Raw genomic sequence first — 20,080 nt, 5'->3', positions numbered from 1 at the left:
GCCTATCGTATCTGCATAACTCTTTCCCAATTCACTCCTGTATAAAATTAGGTGTAAAGGTATGCCGGGACGATTGCTCCTGGTACGTTGCGTTGCTAAAACAACTTTTCTACTATTCCGCCATTTTTTCGGTTGCCACCGCCAAGCGAATCTATAAAAGGCCGTCATGGACTATCTGAATTTCCAGTCGAACGAATCACTTTGTTAAAACCCCGTTCCTGTTCACTTTTTACTCGTTAGTGTTTAATCGGTCAAAATATCTATTTGTATAGCGAATACCATTCCTAAAAAATAGAAGCTATTAGTGTGAAATGGTGTGAGATATAAAATTCTTTAATCGGTAGAAAAACACGAAATTGCCATCGCATCGGCGAACGTAAATTCCAATCGAAAAACGACAATGAAAACTGGAAGTTTGTACAGTTCAGCGAGTCCTTTTTATAGCGGTGGTAATAGTTTAAGGAATTCATCGGCCTTAAAGGGTGCTTATAAGAATAAAGACTATCTATCGGGAGCTTTGTCGGATCGGGACAGCATTAGTGGCCGAAGCAAGAGGAGTCGAATAAGGCAAGGATATGGATAATCTTAACACAAATCAATAAGGACACCTCGAAGTAGGGCTTCTTGTTAGGTCGTTACGTCCATCGATCAAACTGTTCATAGTTATCGTCTTACTACTGTGTATACTACAACTTTCTTCAAACCCTTCCGAAACTTAATTCCAAACTATGATTGCATAAACGAAAAGGAAGTTATTAGATTCCTGAATTCGACTTCACATGAGGAAAATAAGCAAATACCTATATCCTTTGTTCCTAGTTCAAATTCAGTTACAAAAATCAACTTGAAAAGCTCTACCGTGTAATATCCCTTACTCCGGTGGTAATTATAGATAATCGAATTTGCCCCAACATGCAAACTAGATCAAGTCCTTGGACATTCATTTAATTTTTTCGGTTTACTTATTTATTCCAGGTGAATTCAGTTTGTAAGGACATGCGAGGAGTAGACTCTCCCTATCAGTCTCTGAATTCCGTTAATCCTTTTTCTAAAGTGTTAATACCTCTAAAAATACTTTCTCTTGTACGTCGAAAAAAGTCTAAGTCTACAGCCAGTACTCAGTCTATCCTGTGTGTAACACGGTTCTTTGAAATGAAGACCTCTTTCTAGATATTTTGGGACCTGATCAAGAGAATAAAGGAAACCTTTTAACGGTTTTCAGATTATTCGCGAATGACAGCCATCGGTACTCTGGCTTTGGTTACAGAGACATAGTCCACTTTCATAACCCTAGCTCGAAGTTTGCATCACCTATTCTCCTAATGGCGTTTCGCATTCTTAGGAACCATTCATCTTGATTCCCTGCGCGGACGCGCCGACAACCGAGGCTTTAAACCTCCCGACAGACCTTGAAACTGTCAGTTTTTTTTCTGTACCGCTTCAAACCCATGGAATGTTGGAATCCAAATTGCGTCCATGGTCACGAACCATAACAAAAATTGGCCTTAGTTTCTCCATTGAGTAGCGTCCTCGGTGCTCAAAGTCAGTCAATTAATATCAACAAACTTCACGTCGAAAAGGTACTGACGAACTCTCCGGTTTATGGTTTCATTGGAAACATGTAGTTTGAAGGAAGCAGAAATGTATCAAGTTTGGATTTAAGGATTCAAATAGTTAGTTTCTAGTTGGTTTCCTCCAAGAGGCATATTAGGAAGATGCCGGTGGTTTAACGTGAGAACCTACCGTGTAAGTATAATTACACGGTCCTCCTCGAATAGGGATTGATTTGAAGACAATAACCAAACTTCTACCCTGACTAGCACTGCTGTATTAGTTTATGCTGAGAGCAATAGATCCGAAACCTATCTAACATATCTGTCACAAGTAAGGACTATGGTGCTCAACTTATGCAACGCAACTCCACGTTTTCCACAAGATTATTATTATTATAGAAAAATATGGGACAAACGGTTTCGTCCAGGGCAGAGGCAACTCGTCAGACGCTGCTTCATCTCTGCCCTGGGAGCAGCGTGACCGTGAGTGGCATCAGATGGAAAACGCTCTTTTATATATTTGGAAAAAGCTAAATTATTGTTTAGGATAAGTGAGGGATCCTAAGTCCACAACCACTTGGGTGCCATGCCCCAAACCAGGAATCCGTGGACCAAAGGGACGTGGGAGTAAATTGCTCTCCATTTGGTCCGGTCCAACAGCAAGTGGTTGTGGACTTAGGATCCCTCGCTTATCCTAAACAATATTATTATTATTCTGGTAAAGGGAAGTCGCACCGCGTACTCAAAGAACTACTGTGCCGTTTTTGCTGGTTATAGTGTACCTATTAATCATAGTATCTCAAGGAAGCCTATAGCCGTTAGGAATTTTAGTATGTTCCCTACTTCCAGATGTTTCAGCTTTGCTTCTGGTATTAAGCGTTCTCCCAGATGTCTCGACCTACTTTGCACAAGTGCCGGACACTTTCCCAGGACGTGTATAGAGGTTTCGTCCTCCTCCTCACAAAACCTGCAGGCAGTGTCCGTAAGTATCCCTAAGTGATAGTTCAGCCGACAAAGACCAGTGAGAATTCCCACTATGATTCGAAGGTTCTTTTTGGTGAGGTTTAAGCAATACTTTATGCGTATGGGTTCGTATCCCCCAATAAGCACCCTGAACTGTTCCATCCCCGGTAGACCCGCCCAGTATAGTTCCCTCAACCGATCCTCTTCATGTTTTAATGTCATAGCCTTGAACTCGTTTCCGTTTTCATAGAAGGGTTCTGGCCTGTGTAAAGGCGTCCCTACTCCCCTCTTGGCTAGTTCTTCCGCTGCCTCATTGCCTCCCAATCCAATATGACCTGCAACCCAAAGTATCCAGACCTTGTGAAAAGACTCGAGCGTATTCAATCTCTTAAGGTATTCCCATACCAGTTTAGAGTTCATCTGGTTGGACCTAAGTGCCTTGATCGCTGCTTGGCTATCGGTGAGAATAGCTATATTCTGCCTCCTATAGTTCTTTTGCAGATTAAAGGAGGCCCATTTGTCTATGGCGTATATTTCCGCCTGGAATATCCTAGTGTACCTACCCATTAGCTCAAAGTGCAGTTTCCTTGAACCAATGACATCGGCACCCGCTCCCTCTGCTGTGCGGGATCCATCAGTGTACCAAGTAATCAGTTGCTGGTTCTGAGTATTGCCCTTCTTGCCTGCATCTGTATGTGCAGATGAAAAGGCGTTAATCCCAGAAGAACCTCCAGGGATGCGGCTGGACATGTCCATATTGCCCTACTGATACACACGCAAGCCAGCCTTTGGAGTCTGTCTAACTCCCTGGCTTGTGTGCTGAGCTTAGTTCTTTCTGCCCAGATTACGGTCCCATAAGCCTTACTATTGCAGTGTGTATCCAAAGTAGTATCTTCGGGGTAGAACCCCATTTTTTTTTTAACCAGTCATCAGAGCCCTCGTAGCGCCACGCACTAGTAACCCTTAGCCCAGTTTGGATTCTATCACATAGAGCACCTTCTTCAATTAAAACAGTGTCGTCCACGCAACTCTGGACCTGTATTCCAGTATTCGTTGGCACGTTCAGGAGTTCGTCCCCTACCATACTCCACATAAGTGGCGATAGTACCCCGCTCTCTGTGGACAACCTTGAGTAGTATTCATGACAATAGAATTTGTACCTATCGGTACGTCTATTTGCTTACTCTCTAGCATTTTGCCCATCCAGAGAACCAGGGTATTTGCCGCTCCCTTCCGGCTCAGGGCATCTTGCATTTCTGTGTACGATGTGTTGCCCAATGTTCCTTCGATATCTAAAATTGCCCATAGTGTTATTTCGTTGTTTCTATGGCATCCCATAGTACATCCGTCAGCTGATACAGAGCAGTTTTAGTTGACAGTCTTGCCCGATAAGCGTGTTGACACTGATGTAGAGGATTACGCTTTAGAATGTTAATTCTTATATAGTTGTCTATGGCCTTCTCCACTGTTTTGAATACGAATGATCTTAGGCAAATTGGTCTGAAAGATTTATGGTGAAAAGTATCCTTTTTACCCGCTTTCGGAATAAAGACCACTTTCGCCCGTCTCCGTCATCATTATCAACGACGCAACAACCAGTATCCGGTCTAGGCCTGGTTTAATAAGGAACTCCAGACATTCCGGTTTAGCGTCGAGTTCCACCAATTTGCTATCTCTAAAAGCTGTCTGGCGCCCTAACCTACGCCATCGTTCCATCTCAGACAGGGTCTGTCTCGTCTTCATTTTCTACCATAGATACTGCACTTATAGACTTTCCGGGCTTTTCGTCTCACTGCTGCCTCTCACCACCTTCAGAAGATACTCTAAGATGATTTGTAGGCCTCTCTGAGAAAATACCAGTGGTTTAAAAGTTCCCACCGCCCACCTTATCCTAGCTTCTGAGCATTCCTTTTTTTGCTAGTTTCCGGCTCTCCTTCCTTCCCCTTTTATTCGTTTTTGGGGTATCAGGCAGAATGTTGTCGCCCGTCATCGTGGGGTAGGACCTTGGGAAATGAGTTCTGAGAAGCAGGTGTCCTCCTCATCAGCATCATCATCATCAACGGCGCAACAACCCGTATCCGGTCTAGGCCTGCCTTAGTAAGGAACTCCAGACATCTCGGTTTTGCGCCGAGGTCCACCAATTCCATATCCCTAAAAGCTGTCTGGCGTCCTGACCCACGCCATCGCTCCATCTTAGGCAGGGTCTGCCTCGTCTTCTTTTTCTACCATAGATATTGCCCTTCTAGACTTTCCGGGCGGGATCATCCTCATCCATACGGATTAAGTGACCCACCCACCGTAACCTATTGAGCCGGATTTTATCCACAACCGGACGGTCATGGTATCGCTCATAGATTTCGTCATTGTGTAGGCTACGGAATCGTCCATCGTCATGTAGGGGGCCAAAAATTCTTCGGAGGATTCTTCTCTCGAACGCGGCCAAGAGTTCGCAATTTTTCTTGCTAAGAACCCAAGTTTCCGAGGAATACATGAGGACTGGCAAGATCATAGTCTTGTACAGTAAGAGCTTTGACCCTATGGTGAGACGTTTCGAGCGGAACAATCTTTGTAAGCTGAAATAGGCTCTGTTGGCTGACAACAACCGTACGCGGATTTCATCATCGTAGCTGTTATCGGTCGTGATTTTCGACCCTAGATAGGACAAATTGTCAACGGTCACAAAGTTGTATTCTCCTATCCTTATTCTTCTTCGTGTTTGTGTTTGACCAGTGCGGTTTGATGTTGTTGGTTGATTCGTCTCCGGTGCTGACGTTGCCACCATATACTTTGTCTTGCCTTCATTGATGTGCAGCCCAAGATCTCGCGCCAATCACCGCCTGCTCGATCTGGATGAAGGCAGTTTGTACATCTCGGGTGGTTCTTCCCATGATGTCGATATCGTCAGCATAAGCCAGTAGTTGGGTGGACTTGTCCTCCTTATTCTCAGTAAATGTTCCATCTTCCCTTTTCAAACAGACAGAGTATATTGCCCCGTCTTTGCCTACAGCCTTGTAAAGCCTGGTTGCTTCTGTCATCTGTTCGATCCCTTCACAGGCGCTGCAGAGACCGCGAGTAATTTTTTGTGACCCTCTAACAGCTGAACTGGAGCAGACGTGTTTCTTACGATTTTTAAGCACAAAAAAAATCTGTCTGTCTGTCACATGCAATTTACTCCGAAGTGGTTGGAATTACTATGATATTTTGGCTGTAATATTGAAATTTTAAATCAACCTCACCACATCATTGATTAATTTATGCAAGATGACGAGCTGTCATCACTTCTAAGCTGGGCAAAGGCTGAAAAAGAAGAAGAGGAAGATAATAGCCCTTTTGCGAAAATTTATTGCAACTTAGGACATCGTAGAATATCTGTACGGCAATAGTCATTAGTTTTACATGCTAAATGCATATGCACGACACGCCATACCTACATTCTCATATGAGAAACCTACAAAATCTTTCATATCTGAAGCGCCAAGTTTCCGGTTTCTACTTCTTTGAATTTATAATGAGTTTTCTTAATTGACGTGATATCAGATTTTTTGTGCTCATTTGAATTTAAATCCTCTCGAAATCTCGAACCCCACATAAACCCCAATATGAAAAAAGGACTCATTGCAAGTATCTTCACTATTTTAGTCTCCTTTAACTCAGCATTCAATCTGAAAAATACACCTCCTAACCCTACTCCCTCACGTCCCAATTTATAATGTAATTTTTCCAATGAATCACCAACCCTCCAATTATAATAGAAACCACCTTTGAGACTAACACAAATACTCCCAAAATATCAAAATACTTCGACAACACTTGTCGTAGTCCTTTAACAGGTTCTTACCACCGCTCACACGAATTCATTCAACCGTGTCGTCCAAGTAGTGTGGGCAATGGTAACCAAAACAACCCCCTTTGTAGTCATGAACATTTCGTGGTCGTGCTCACATCGTCTGAACGCAAACGGAGAAAACAAAGCGTGACAAATGGTGGACTAGACTAATTCAAGTTTTTACCTTAGGAAAGGATCAAGCGGTTCCATAAAAGTGGCTAAGACCATGTCCAAGAAATTGGACTTTACAAACTTAGCATACCGCGAGGCAGTCGGTCGTCTTAAATTTCTGCTCGAGGAGTCCTACGCAACCCCCAGCAAGCCAACATCGCAGTATCGGAAACATTACGTAGAGGACTCTGGCGAGGATACGGACAATCAATCGGTAATTATCTAACATAAAGATACTCATATAAATTTATTACCCCGAATTTCATTAATGTATAGCAAGTAACTGATCGTCCGCCGCTATCCGAGATATCTAAATATCTGTCGCCCAATTATAAGGTACAGTCAGCGAAAAAGGCGACCCCAAAATCGTACTCACCCCATCGCTCTTCTCGCTACTCTACAACCACGGACTATGCCGCTCCACCTCCTGCTCCTCTTTCTAATGAAACTGGTCAGGCACCACCTGAGATAATTAGCTTCATCGAGAAGCAAGAGGACTATATCGAGCAACTGGAAAAGGAATCGAAATTTTGCCGAGTAAGTATTACAGAAAAGATAAGATGGGGATTGAGTCTCTGCCACTTCAGATTCAATTGAGTGGAATAAGTAGTATCTTTGTATCTCTGATATGATTAGGGCTTGGTAGGGCTTTTGCTTGCTTGTAATTCACCTCATTTCACTTTCTTTGGCTGCTCAAAGTGAAACTGAAATAGAGAAAAACGTTCAATCTTATAAAAATAACCGGATTATTCTTTACTTCCATTCATCTAATTTTTCATGGCGTTTAAGGACGAACTCTCTAATCTGCTTGGGAAAGTACGAGATGTTATTAGCGAAAACGAAGCTCTGACGGAGCATGCTCGCTCCGACCTAGTCGCAAGTCACCCCAAAATTTCAGGATCCTCTGAAAGTGAAGACAACCATTATGAGAAAATTATTCGCGGCCGAAAGGATAAACCTACAAGGACGTCCCAAGCACTTAGTGGTCCCAGCATTGTTTTCGAATCCAGAATAAGTGAACTGGAAGCGGAGCTAGCACAAGCTAATATCGACCTAAAGAAGCTCCGAAATGAGAATGCAGATCTGAAGAGGAAATCTTCCTTAGGAACAAATGCGGAAACAGGATCTTTCGATTCGTATCGTAAAAGGATTGAGAGCCTTGAACGAGACAAAATCAACCTGGAGGAGACTGTAAAACGACTTCAACTCACTATCGATGATTTGCGAGCCGAAGGCAATCAAGTTGCCTCAAAAACTCAACGGAGTCGGGACCTTGCTGACATGGCACTTTTCGAAAAATCTCAGGCAGAAATTGAGATACGTCGCCTGAAGGACGAATTAGAAAGACAACATGAAAGAGTTCGCGAACTTCAGCACGAAATGTCCCGAAGGATTGCAGACGAACGAGCAAACGCCGAAAGACGTTACAACTATCACGTTGACCAATTGGATGGAGATTTGAGTTCTCAATGGGAGCATGCCTCGAAGCTTCAGCTCGAACTGGAACGCCAGAAACGTTTGGAAATCGATTTCAAACGGGACTTGGCACAAAGAAATGCTCAAATTGAAGAACTTAAGCAAGAGTTGAAAGATAAAAAGACAACCTATCTAACAGATCTTGCTCAAGTGAATGCTGAAAAACAGGCACTAGAACAGGAGATAACTTCCCTTCGCTTGCAACTGGATAAGGCAGAAAGACAAGGGAAAATTGAAGCTGGACGATTGAATGCTGAGATCAATTCTCTTCGGCAGCGGCTGGACAGAGCCGACGCGGATATCCTTCAAGTGAGAAGGGAAAATTTGAGGCTCAACGACGAAATTGCCAATTTGGAGAAAGACGTAAGGAACGTTTCCTGGCTGCCAGTTCTGCCCTTTAAAACTATGTTAAATCTTTTTTTCAGTTGGCGTTGGGAGAACTTAAAGGAGAAATACGACCTACAACAAAAGAAATTAACAAAAGTATCGTGGAAATGGAAAGAAAACACGGTAAGTCAAGAATGAGAGAGGTTAGCTTAGAGCGTTTGAAAATGAGTATTTAGAATGTGTTCAGTACAAGCTTTAAACGAACTTTACCTAGGTTAGTTTAGTTGTTAAGTAATCGATGCCACTTGAAAGTTTAGCTCGTTAATCCAAAATTATATTTAAACTGGTCGCCCTCAACGTGACGAAATCCGCCAACACGCAACCAAGAAATATGTACTATTTGATTCGTGCGATAGAGGTAGCCGCAACACTAAGAAGGACAAATCTCGTCTTACGCTTCGGGAGATCCTCCCTTAATATTACATTGAGGGACGTTCTCCCCAGCTTAGTCTTCTTCCCACTAAGTTTAGCCGATGATCATCATCAATGACGCAACAACCGGTATCCGGACTAGATCTGCCTTAATAAGCAATTCCAGACATTCCAGTTTTCCTGTGAGGAGTGGCCAGATCTCCCATCAGGCGCGACCCCAGCTGGCGGATTGGGACATATCTATTGATGTCTAAAAATGTGTTCATGCATTTTTCTTTTCTGGCTGCGCATTGGCTAGTGTTTGCTCATCTCTGGTGCGTAGACCAAAATGGCTATGGGAAGGATACCCAGAACATAAAACCACCATGGAAGACGAGAGAAGGAGGAAACATACGGTGCAGGGGCTCGGAACCCCAGTACCGGCGGCTTTTGGGAGTGAGCAAGCGGGCTCCCGGTCATCGATAACCCTCAACTGCAGTGCCTTGGTGGTGGACAACTTGGCCACCTTGGCATACAATGTTACAAGTGATTTGGATCTGGAGAAGGAGGTGATAAAGCGAAGTACGACCTTACCGACAACACCAGTAACAAGACCAAACAAGACCAAGATAAACTGAAGGCAGATTGTTGGACGACAAAAACCGTAATAACACCCACCGCATATGTTCAAGATGCGCAACAATAGGAGGTGTTCCAGGAACAAGGAAGGGATCCATTCAAAAGAAGCTCGTCAACTTTGAGATCTCCACCAATGCCAAAGACGATGAAGGATAAAATACAGACAAGCTCAATAAACGCCAAAAGTGAAGGAGCGTATAAAAGGGGTAACCCTGCCGGGGCTTATAGGGAGCAGAATCCCGATCCGGAGGAATTACCCTTCACCCACCTTGGGACAAAAATAGTTAAGCTGTCCGAGTTTATCAACAACAAGCACAACGTGCACCAATACATAAAGAATATGATCTATTATAGAGGACTCTAATAGCCCTAGAGTCCTCTATAATAGATCGCAGATGGAGGAAACGAATAATAAGGATACGCGAAACCCGCTGTGCCAACAGTGCCACAAGCGACCCAAGTGACACCTAACCGTACTATCATCGAATCACGGCTAAATAAACGAGTACGTGAAAAGAGGGGGATCCTATAAATAATCAGCAGGCGCCCAAGAGAAAAAAAGGCGGACAGGACATTCTGAAAACCAGCACTAACAGATCAGATGAAGGAAAGCGTACAACGAATGTAGGAAACTCGACCAGCGTTGCGAAGCCCAAGACGAACGAAAACGATGGATGGACTAAAGTTACCAACAAAAAAGCGAAACGAAAAGCAAAAGTGCGAACTCGTCCAGATGCGATTGTTATCTCCAGTAAGGGCAATCTGTCCTACGCGGAGATATTCAAAAAGGTCAAAGCTGATCCCGACCTAAAAGATCTGAGCGGAAATGTGAAGAGAATCCAAAGAACTCAGAAAAGGGATCTCATTTCGAGCTGAAAAGATCCAGCCTAGACAAAACTGACTCAAGTCAAAATCCACTTGGGGAGAATGCCGCAACGGGTGCCCAAAAACATGAGATCTATATACAGTGTAAGGATCTCGATGAAGTGGTATCGAAAGGAGAAATTTGTACTGCTCTGAAGGAGCAATTCAAGTTGAAAAAACTTGCCGAGGAGTCTGTTGTGAACTTACGAAAAGCCTGTGGTGGTACTCAAACAGCCACAATACGAGTACTAGCGGAGACAGTGCAGATGTTGTTAGCTGCCGGAAGGGTTCGAATTTGATGGGTTGCCTTCCGTTTAAGAGAACAAGCTTCCCTAAAGAGGTGCTTTAAATGCCTAATGTTTGGGCACTTCGCGAAGATATACACCAGCAGCATTGATCAATCCAATCGATGCGCAGATTCGACTGGTGGAGCGGCAATGTGGGCTTGCTGTCGATAGGCCATAGAATGTACTGCAAGTCAGGTGGCTTTGTGTGGGCGAAAATAAGTGGTGTTACAGCTGCTACATCCCACCAAGTTTGACACTGTCTGAATTCGAGGAATTGCTTGATAATCCTGTTCTCGACGCAAAGGTACGAAGTCCAAAGGTGATTACTGGTGATTTTAATGTTTGGGTCCTAGAGTGGGGTAGCAAAGAATCAAATGCTAGGGGACGCAGTTTATTAGAAGCTTTTGCGCAGATGGACATAGTTTTGGCTAACAAAAGTGTAGTAAAAACCTTTCAGAAAGGGGGGTCAGGCTCGGTTGTAGACCTGACCTTTGTCAATCCTCCGGTGGCGCGTGGTATGTCCTGGTACGTCAACGAACACTACACCCACAGTGATCACCAGGCAATCTTCTTTAAGACATGTGCCGAGCCACAGGGCAAAGAGCTATCATGCCCGAAACCGAAAAATATTTCAGGCTGGTCTGCAAAACCTTTGGATGAGCAGGGCAGACTGTCATAGAGGTGTGGTTAGATTAACCTGATAAAGCAGGCGCCTCATGTGGCCCAATGCCTCGCCAAAGCATGTGACGCGTCAATGCCTAGGAGGTGTTCATTCCTCAGTAGAAGACCAAACTACTGGTGGAATGATGAACTGACCGGTCTTCGATCAGCCTGCCACCGAGCCAGAAAAGCGTCTCAGAGGGCGGTGGGTAAAGTCGATCAGAGTCAGAAAGAGTGCGCCTATAAGACAGCCCACAAAACCCTCAAGCTCGCCATTCAGGGAACCAAGAGGAAATGTTTTAAGGACCTCTGCTCAGAAGCGGATGTAAACCCGTGGGAGAGTGCTTATAGAATCGTGATGGGACGATTGAGAGGCCGTTCATCTCCGCAGATCACGTCTCCCACTCTCTTGCTGAAAATCATCCAGGGGTAATTCCCCCAGCAAAACGAAAGCACCGACACATTCCAACCGCCTCTGAATATGACGGTAATTCCGCCAGTCACCAGAGACGAGCTGAAGGAGATCTGCAGTAGAATTGGAGACAATAAAGCGCCGGGACTGGACGGAGTACCGAATAAGGCTCTTAAGCTTGCCGTGAAATCCAGGCAAGCGTGCATGTCCGAGGGAATATTTCCAGCGGCATGGAAGCGGCAGAAGTTGGTACTTCTGTCCAAGCCTGGTAAACCTCCAGGTGAACCATCCTCATACCGACTCACATGTCTTTTGGACACGGTGGGGAAAATGTTAGAGCGGGTAATCTATAATAGATTACTCCCGGTTATTGAGAGCCAAGGCGGTCTTTCAGGTCGGCAGTATGGGCTCCGTAAAGCCAGATCAACCATAGATGCGATCATTGGTTACTGGCTTGGCCGAAACTGCAATCAACGGAAAGGGTAGTACCAGCAAATATTGGGTTATAGTGAACCTGGTTGTGAAAAATGCATTCAATTCGGCCAATTGGAATCAAATACGGAAATCCCTAAGCGAACGTGGGTATTCCCGCCTATCTCGCTGCTATCGGCGACAGTTATTTAACTGAAAGGAGGCTCTGGTATGTCACTGATGACGGACCCAAGGAGTACGTTGGTTCCGCGGGTGTCCCGCGGGACTCTGTATTGATCCCACTACTGTGGAATAACATGTACAACGATGTACTTAATCTTATTTATTTATTTATTTAATTTATTTATTTAATTAACGGACAACAAACAAAGAAAATTCCAATTAAGGAGGAGGAGAAAGCAAAAAACTTATCCCACGTTGAAAACTACTTAAAGTTGGGGAGTTAAAAGGACCAAGCTATTTTGCATTACAATTTTGGCAAAGCCTGGGAATCGGGAAATGAAAGTAGACTTCGAGCTCTGCGAAGGGCACGTTGAAAATGTCTGCGCTTCGTGTGTTATAAAACGCAGGACGGCAGGTGATGTCGTCAGCGGCGGAGCAGTCCATAAGACCCGAGGAAAGTTTAAAGAATGTGCATAGATCCAGATAGGATCTACGCTGTTGTAGGAAGGGAAGGTTCAGAAAGCGGAGACGAGAGGAGTAAACCACACAGGGAAGCTTTCCTTAAAGAAGAAGCAACAGGTGAATTTACGTTGCGCATTTTCAAGGGCAAGACAATCACAGTTACGGGAGGGTGACCGGCAATACTCGAGAGTATTCCTCACGAGGGAATTGAAGAGAGCTAAGGAGGGTTGGATGAAGAAGAATAAAGCCTGACAATTTTGATGCTCGATTAATGACATCGAGGCTATGGGTGTCAAAGCGGAGCTTATTGTCGAAAGTGACTCCGACGTCTTGAGTAGAATTTAAGCAGGATAAGGAATGTCCGTTAAGCGAGTAGGAGAAAGAAATGGGTGAGGATTTTAGGGAGTAGCACATAGAGTGACACTTTCTGACGTTTAGCGCTAAACCATTAGTCGAGCACCAACGAACCAGAGTGTCCAGGTAAGACTGAAATGAAACACAGTCCATAGGCGACGATATAGGAAAACAGCTTAAGGTCGTCTGCATAGAGCAAACAAGGACAAGTAAGGAGGGGAGGAAGGTCATTAATAAAAAATAAAAATAGCAAAGGACCAGAATAGATCCCTGTAGGACGCCAGAAGAGGGGGAGAAGGAGCAGGAAGTACAGCCGTCAAAAGAGTAGCGGCAGGATCGGTTGGAAAGGTAAGAGGCAAGCCATAAAACAAGTGGTATGGAAACGTTTAGGGACGAGAGTTTGGATAGAATTACCTTGTGATTTACAGTGTCGAAGACTTTCGCGAAGTCAGTGCAAATGGTATGCACTTCTTGCCCTGAATTTAGACATTTGGCGACAAAGTTGGTAAAGTCAAGCAGGTTGGAGGCAGTGGACTCACGCTTAACAAAGCCGTGTTGCTCTTCCACTATGTGCTGGCCAAAGTGGGAGGACAACCAGTCGCTGACATATCTTTCCAAAATTTTAAAACAGGAGGAGAGTAGGGAAATGGGACGATAATTCTCGCCAAGCGTACGATCGCCACTTTTGTGTATGGGGATGATGAGAGCCTCTTTTCACAAGCCGGGAAAATTATTCCCTTTGAGGCTTTTGTTGAAAATAAAATATAGGGCCCTTCCCCTCGATGGAAATACCAGTTTTGAGCAAAAATTAGTTTGGAAGGCCAACGTAGCCAGGTCCGACAGTTTTCCAATGAGCTACTCAACAAGGACAGGGGTACGAAGGGGAATGTTAGGTGATCCGGGACATCCACATCCACTACCGTGCAGGATTCGGAGGAAGGAGGAGGAACGTAGACTGAGAAAAAGTAGCGACAGAGTAAATCACAAGTAGGTGGGGGGCGGGGGGGGGGGGAGTTAGCTGAGGAGCCAGAGAATTTAATGGGCGGAGGGGATAACTAGGCAGGACAGCGGGAGTTTGAGGTTTCCGCAATTTAGTGAGTCTTCAACACTGGTCAAATATTCGTTTCTGGGCTTGCGTATTAAGGATTTGACCGAGGAACGTAGAGATTTGAAAAAAACTACGTCAGCATAGGTTCTATAAGACAGGAATTTCTTCCTCGCAGTGTGTTTTTGACGTGATTTTTGTGGACTTTGTGTTGGGCCAGGAGGGCATGGAAGAGGATGAAAGGAAGTGAGGGAAACAAAACGATTAGGACCTCTGATAATCTGTCAAAGAAATCTTCGTATAGAAAAGGCGGGCTGAGGCAGGGAAAATATACACAAGATATGGCATACGTTTGGCTGAATGACTCGTATGGTGACAGAATGGTAGGTGGAGCAGGATTGGGAAAGATGATTTCGGCACGTAGAGGGGACTTAACAGCTATTGGGGCACCTTCGCCGGTTCTTTTGCCAACTGCAACCAGTTTCTGTCACAACGAAAGACGAGAGCGGCGCGTGGAAAGTGAACTCCACTGTCACCCAAAAGTTCCAAGCTTACATCAATACCTGTCTGCGTTGTATCACGTACTCCGATGATGCCCTAACGCTGTTTCAAACGAGCAACTTGGTGGGCGCACAGGCACACAACCTATGCAATATGATAGGAAGGCAGAAGTGGCACTGGATAGGTCACACATTGAGGAGGGGTGACAATTGCATTGCAGACTATGCCATTCAGTGGAATCCACTCTCCCAAGATGGCCGACGGATGGGTCGCTCCAAGGACACTTGGCGTAGAACAGTAGAGGACAGGTGCGATCGTCTCGGGAACTCCTCGGGGGAACTGAAGCGCACGTCAAGTAAACGCGAGCGGTGGCGCGTAAGAATGGTTGACGCGCTATGCCTCGCCAAAGGATGACCTTGTTCATGTGGATATCTTTCCCAATATACTCCAAGTTGCAGCTCAAGCATTCCGGGTGTATAATCACTTTCTTTCATGGCTTATGTTTAAGACAATGACGTCGAGATCATAGATAGGGAATCAATCTCTTTTATTAACGATTATAACCTAATTTTACTCAGAGAAAACATGGGTAAGCTATTGAAGATATTATTTTCGGCATATTGTTTTCCCAAATTATAAATTCTAAGATGCAAAATGAAAACGCTAAAACGCTTAGTGGAAACTCAATAGTTTTATCCATGAGTTCTCTTTGTTATCATTTCAAATCGCAAGTGCCTTTGTTTGCTATAGAACAACCCTTTCTTATTCAATGTCGCTAATGGAACGTCTTTGCATTATTATATTTGTAGCTGACACAGTTAGCGAACTCGAAGAAATGATTCAGAGCCAGAGACAACTCATGGATAAACTGACTGCAGAGTGTAGAACACTAACGAGTAAATTAGAGGAGTCATCCTTGAACCACAAGTAATGGGAATTTGTTAGTTTGGAGTTTTCGAGCACGACAGGCAAATTGCACCAATAGCATAGTAGAGCTGATTCACTTTAAGGACACTCAAAGCAAAGACCAAGCTTTAGCTCTTACACTTAAGCCTGATATAACCTCTGAGAGTACGAATGGATAAGACGTGTTTTCTAACGCTTGATTTTTGGTTTTCGGTCCCCTTGTCTTCCCATCAGGAAAGGAGGTCCACTGGAAAAGAGAGTTCGGTTCTGCATGTAAATACGATTGGCCAAGTATGCCTAGATGTAGATTTTTAACGAGTCCTGAACCAGAAGTAGATCTGCATTCATTCGCGATCACAGAACACAAAAGTAGTATAGTCGCACCATGTACTGGGCACTTTGCAAAGACCAAAGAGCCAACAGTGCAAATAACCCCAACTACTGCTTTCACCGCTTCCCAGCCTTTGGAAGAGCCTCCCACTGCCGCATTATCCAAGGATACGCATAAACCGGAGACCCAAATGTTGACGCAAGCATCAGTTAGTAGCCAGAAAACGCAGAAACCGATTAAATTAAATGTGAACGTGAAATTCGTACCCAAACCAAAAATCAAGAAGATGGAAAGCACGTCGGTATGTTTGGTTGTTTGGTTTCTTTCAAAAGATTTTTATTGGTAGGAATTGTGCAACAGGATCAGGAATGGAGTTTTGTAAAAGAAGAGCAAATTACTTTCACGTTGTCCTGAACAAGGAAAGTTATTCGCTTTTCTACAATTAAGCACAATATTTTCATTTAACCGATTTGCACGAAATTTTAGTAAAGAGAAAAAGGAACTCCGCAAGACCAATGAGATGCTGATGGACCGGCTAAAACAAATCTGGTCCAGTTACAAGGAAGCAAATCCAAGTGTGATCAATATCCTGAGCGATAGCGAATCTTCCATACAAGAGCACTTGCCGGAATTTGAAAAGGTAATTGTTTGTAAACTGCCCAATTAACCGTGTGTGCTTTTATCATCTTTCAGGATGGAGATATCGGCCCTCCAATCTAATGTAGAGTTTCTCACCAATCGAATAATCAATAGCGATAGATTAGGCAAAATTGAACCCTATAGCAATCTACCATCTAGTGCAGGTATCCATGGTGTCCAGTTTGATTAAAATATCTATTATTTGTTCATAAAGATACAGTGCATACAATTACACTACAAAAATTGCCACAGCGAGAATGCTGAAGTTTATGGATGTAGTTGACACAGCAATAAGGTTACAAGGTTCAAGAAATTTCACTTGAAGTGTTTTTTTCAGACGACAACTTCACTTCATACCTACACTACATATTAACACTCATATTTAGTTATTTTTACACGCATGTCCATCATCTAAAATCTATGAATATAACCGTTTCATCTAATGTTCTCCATCCAACAGCTCCCGCTGACTACACCTCACCAACCACCACCACTCAAGACAAGCAACCAATTTCCATCGACACCACTGCTAGAGAGTTTTCACCCGTCACGAAACCCAGTTCAAACCTCGACTATACATCAGCTTATGATAGTCCCAAGTCCCAACAGCCAACACCAGCATCTACCGACAATTACCGGACCGCATATAAGTACGGAGATGAAGAAACTGAAAAGGACCGAGGCGGCAAAGAATACACTGAGTCCTTGCGAGAGGATGACACAAAACCTTACACCAGCGAACCTTACAGCAGCCTCACTAATAATCAACAGCCAACCTATGAACAGCAGCCTGACCCAAACCAACAATACACCGAGCAGCAATATGAGCAGCCTAACTACCAGGCCTACGATCAAGAACAATACGGAGAAACAGATTACAGCCGAGGGTACGACCAGTCCTACGACATGTCTCAGTATCAAGGAGACCAGCAACAATATGATGATTACAGCACCTCCTACCAACCGGAAACTGATCTATACCCAAGCAACGCTCAACAGTCAATCAATTATGACACCGCAACAATTCAACCAGCCCAACAAGCCGCAAGACAGCTATCTCCTCCAGCGGAATCAACAGCAAGGCAACTATCCCCTCCAACAACAAGCGCCGAACCAGCAATTCCCGGTTCAGGACAGCAATCCTACTCAACACCAGTCGCCGCCCCATCGTCAATCCCACCAACGACAATGGCTTCACCGCCAGGTATCCGTGGAAGCACTAGTGGAATCACCAGCAATATCGAAAGCACTAACCAACCACGAAAAGGCAGCAACCCTATGGGGGCGACAGGTGCCAGAAATGGAAGTCGAGGATCTCAACTACTGTCGCAACAGTCTGCCGAGGCAACTAAGAGAATACCAACTGTATCAGGGCGAGATTAGTCCCCTGACAATCGGTGATATTGATCCGTATGACCTCATCCCCGATTTTGAGATAAGCAGTCCGAGCCTGTTCGAGAGAAGCAGTGACGATGATTCAAACGATACAGATGATACATTGGAAAGGACTATAATTCATCAGAGTTCATGATTTTCTGTAATTTAGACATTTTTTGAAACTAAATAAAAATGCCTCTAAGGTGGAAAGAGAGAGAGTTTTCTGCAAAGGCAACCAAATATTTAGTGTGTAATTAGGTCAAATATTTAGTAGGTAATTGGAGTACCCTTAGGCCGTACCTCCTCCCTTCCGGGATGGATTGTTTTCTGGCTCTACCAGATGGTAGATTTCTTGCAAAGGTGCGTCCTTACAAGTCCATTACCGGAGAATGCGACTTGTCAACTTATTTAACACGAGTCCAATGTAGTGAATGAGTCACACTCAACCCCGAGATCGCGTTTGTCCCAGATTCCTCTGAGACCGGTGCGATCATCCGTTCCCGCAGCCTTTGGGGCTTACCTTGTAGATTCAAGAAACGTATCGCCGAGCACTACATAGGCTCATTGCCATCAACTTTGCCGTTGTGTCAACAGCCGAGCCTTTGGCAATACTCGTTTCGCATCGCTGACCTCGTCAACCGGCTATCCGAATCTTCGCGTATCCCTTTCCCTATTCCATTCTTTTATCCCCTATTTCATTTTCTTCATCTCTCATATAATACTTCTCTTTGGCCCTGTTTTTCCCTGCAACGCATTTGTGGTTCAGTATCCAATCCTAAACCATTTTCTCAGTGCTGCCCTACCCTGGTTTTTTTTTTTTGAGTAGAATAGGTGAATGCATTTACGCACAGAGTCTTGGATTTCCAGTTCAATACGTCGTCGGACTACCATCTATACACCTCACCATCGTGAGAGAGCAAGCCTGCAATCGTTTGTCAGATAACTTCAGGCTAGTCCCCGAACTCTCCTGGCTTGCGGAGCCTTCAAATCAGGGAATTCCTTTCACCAACGCGAGGGAAGAAGAGTAAGAGAACTGTCAGTTCAAGGAACCCCCTGCCATCCGGCACCTCCACTAATGGAACTATATCTTCTTAGCAACGAGAAGGACCCGAACGTAATGGGCAATACGGCTCCACCTATCAGTACTCCTCCGCATCACCTCGACAAAGCTGTCTGGAGAAAAACCACTGTGTTTAAATAGAGCTGCTGACGAACCCCATCCCAACTTCCATATGAAAAAAAACGTGCGATGCGCGTCGCCCACAACTCTATTACAAAATACACAACCCGGAGATCGTGCTTTTCCAATCTTGTGCAGGTAAGACTGAAAACCCCCATGCCCACTCAAGATCTGGGAAAGGAAATAGTTAGTCTCGCCATGCGATGAGGCGGCCAGCCCATCTGCCTCTTGTTTCATTTTGCCGAGAGCGTTGCCGTTCTTCACAAGAAACCACCTCCCTTGGCTTTCCCCCTTGCGCTATGGCTTTACGCTGCTTAGCAACAAGGGTAACGGGGATCAATCCCGTAATCACCATCAAGGCCGGTTCAGACACAGTGCGGTACGCAGACGCTTACGACACACCTCCATGCCAAGAGCCTCAGCCCATACCTCTGCACGATAGAGCAGGACAGACTGCGTTGAACTCATCAGGAGACGTCACCTGCTAGAACTTTACCAGCGGATTTTGACTCGATTATCGATTCGTCGAACGATATGGGACGCAGGGTTCGAATTCTCTTTTTAATCAGGATGACTACTTCGTTTCTCCAGTGCAAGGTTGAAACCATGAATAGTCATCCATCCGTATACGCGTCGCATCAATATGCCGAGGCTGCTTTGCGCCCGTTCGACAGTGCGTCAAGCAACAAGCGTTGCGACATCATCTGCATAACTGACCAAGCACGACTCTTCTGGCATGTCGAGTATAAGTAGACTATCATAGGTAGCGTTCCAGAGGTCCGGCCCTAGGAAGGATCCCTGTGTTACCCCCCACGTGACCTCCATCCTCCTCTGACCCTCTACTGTTTCATAGACCAGGGCGCGGTTCCTCAGATAGTCCCTCAATATCCATAAGAATAAGATCCGTACGTGTACGGAATTAAAGGCATTTCTGACGTCAAGCGTTACGGCAATCACCACCCTTCAAGTGGGCCGGCTGTATGCCTCCGCTCGTCCACGACCTGCATGACAACATCAACTGTGGATCTCCCAGCTCTAAAACTGCTTCAGCGAGTCTACTTCTGATGAGCTTTTCAAACACTTTTTCAGCAATGTCAAGCAC

The 20,080-nt window shown here is 44.7% G+C and overlaps 1 protein-coding gene across 2 annotated transcripts; it reads left to right on the top strand.

Annotated features, from left to right (window-relative positions):
• Positions 1-205: 205 nt before the first annotated feature.
• Positions 206-18,012, top strand: LOC119660567 (centrobin). 2 transcript variants are annotated; one of them, XM_038069216.1, is made up of 8 exons: positions 206-567; positions 6,532-6,727; positions 6,790-7,050; positions 7,303-8,352; positions 8,415-8,499; positions 15,355-15,472; positions 16,269-16,422; positions 16,882-18,012. In XM_038069216.1, the coding sequence occupies exons 1-8, from the start codon at positions 401-403 to the stop codon at positions 17,950-17,952; spliced, it is 3,102 nt and encodes a 1,033-aa protein (XP_037925144.1). In that variant the 5' UTR covers positions 206-400; the 3' UTR covers positions 17,953-18,012. The 2 variants fall into 2 exon arrangements, with proteins under 2 accessions (XP_037925144.1, XP_037925145.1); XM_038069217.1 differs by lacking the exon at positions 16,269-16,422 and adding an exon at positions 16,476-16,585 and having other exon boundaries at positions 16,882-17,935.
• Positions 18,013-20,080: the final 2,068 nt, after the last annotated feature.

This window comes from Hermetia illucens, chromosome 6, assembly GCF_905115235.1.
Source record: "Hermetia illucens chromosome 6, iHerIll2.2.curated.20191125, whole genome shotgun sequence".
In the NCBI taxonomy this organism is placed as follows: domain Eukaryota; kingdom Metazoa; phylum Arthropoda; class Insecta; order Diptera; family Stratiomyidae; genus Hermetia; species Hermetia illucens.
This window is presented reverse-complemented; position numbering and strand designations above follow the sequence as displayed.

What these genes read in the sequence shown, in the direction of transcription:
- LOC119660567 (XM_038069216.1), top strand. Translation starts at nt 401, where the DNA reads ATGAAAACTGGAAGTTTGTACAGTTCAGCGAGTCCTTTTTATAGCGGT. An exon ending in TTGCCAATTTGGAGAAAGAC is followed by an intron (nt 8,353 to 8,414) that starts GTAAGGAACGTT and finishes TCTTTTTTTCAG; the next exon opens with TTGGCGTTGGGAGAACTTAA. An exon ending in ACTTGCCGGAATTTGAAAAG is followed by an intron (nt 16,423 to 16,881) that starts GTAATTGTTTGT and finishes TCCATCCAACAG; the next exon opens with CTCCCGCTGACTACACCTCA.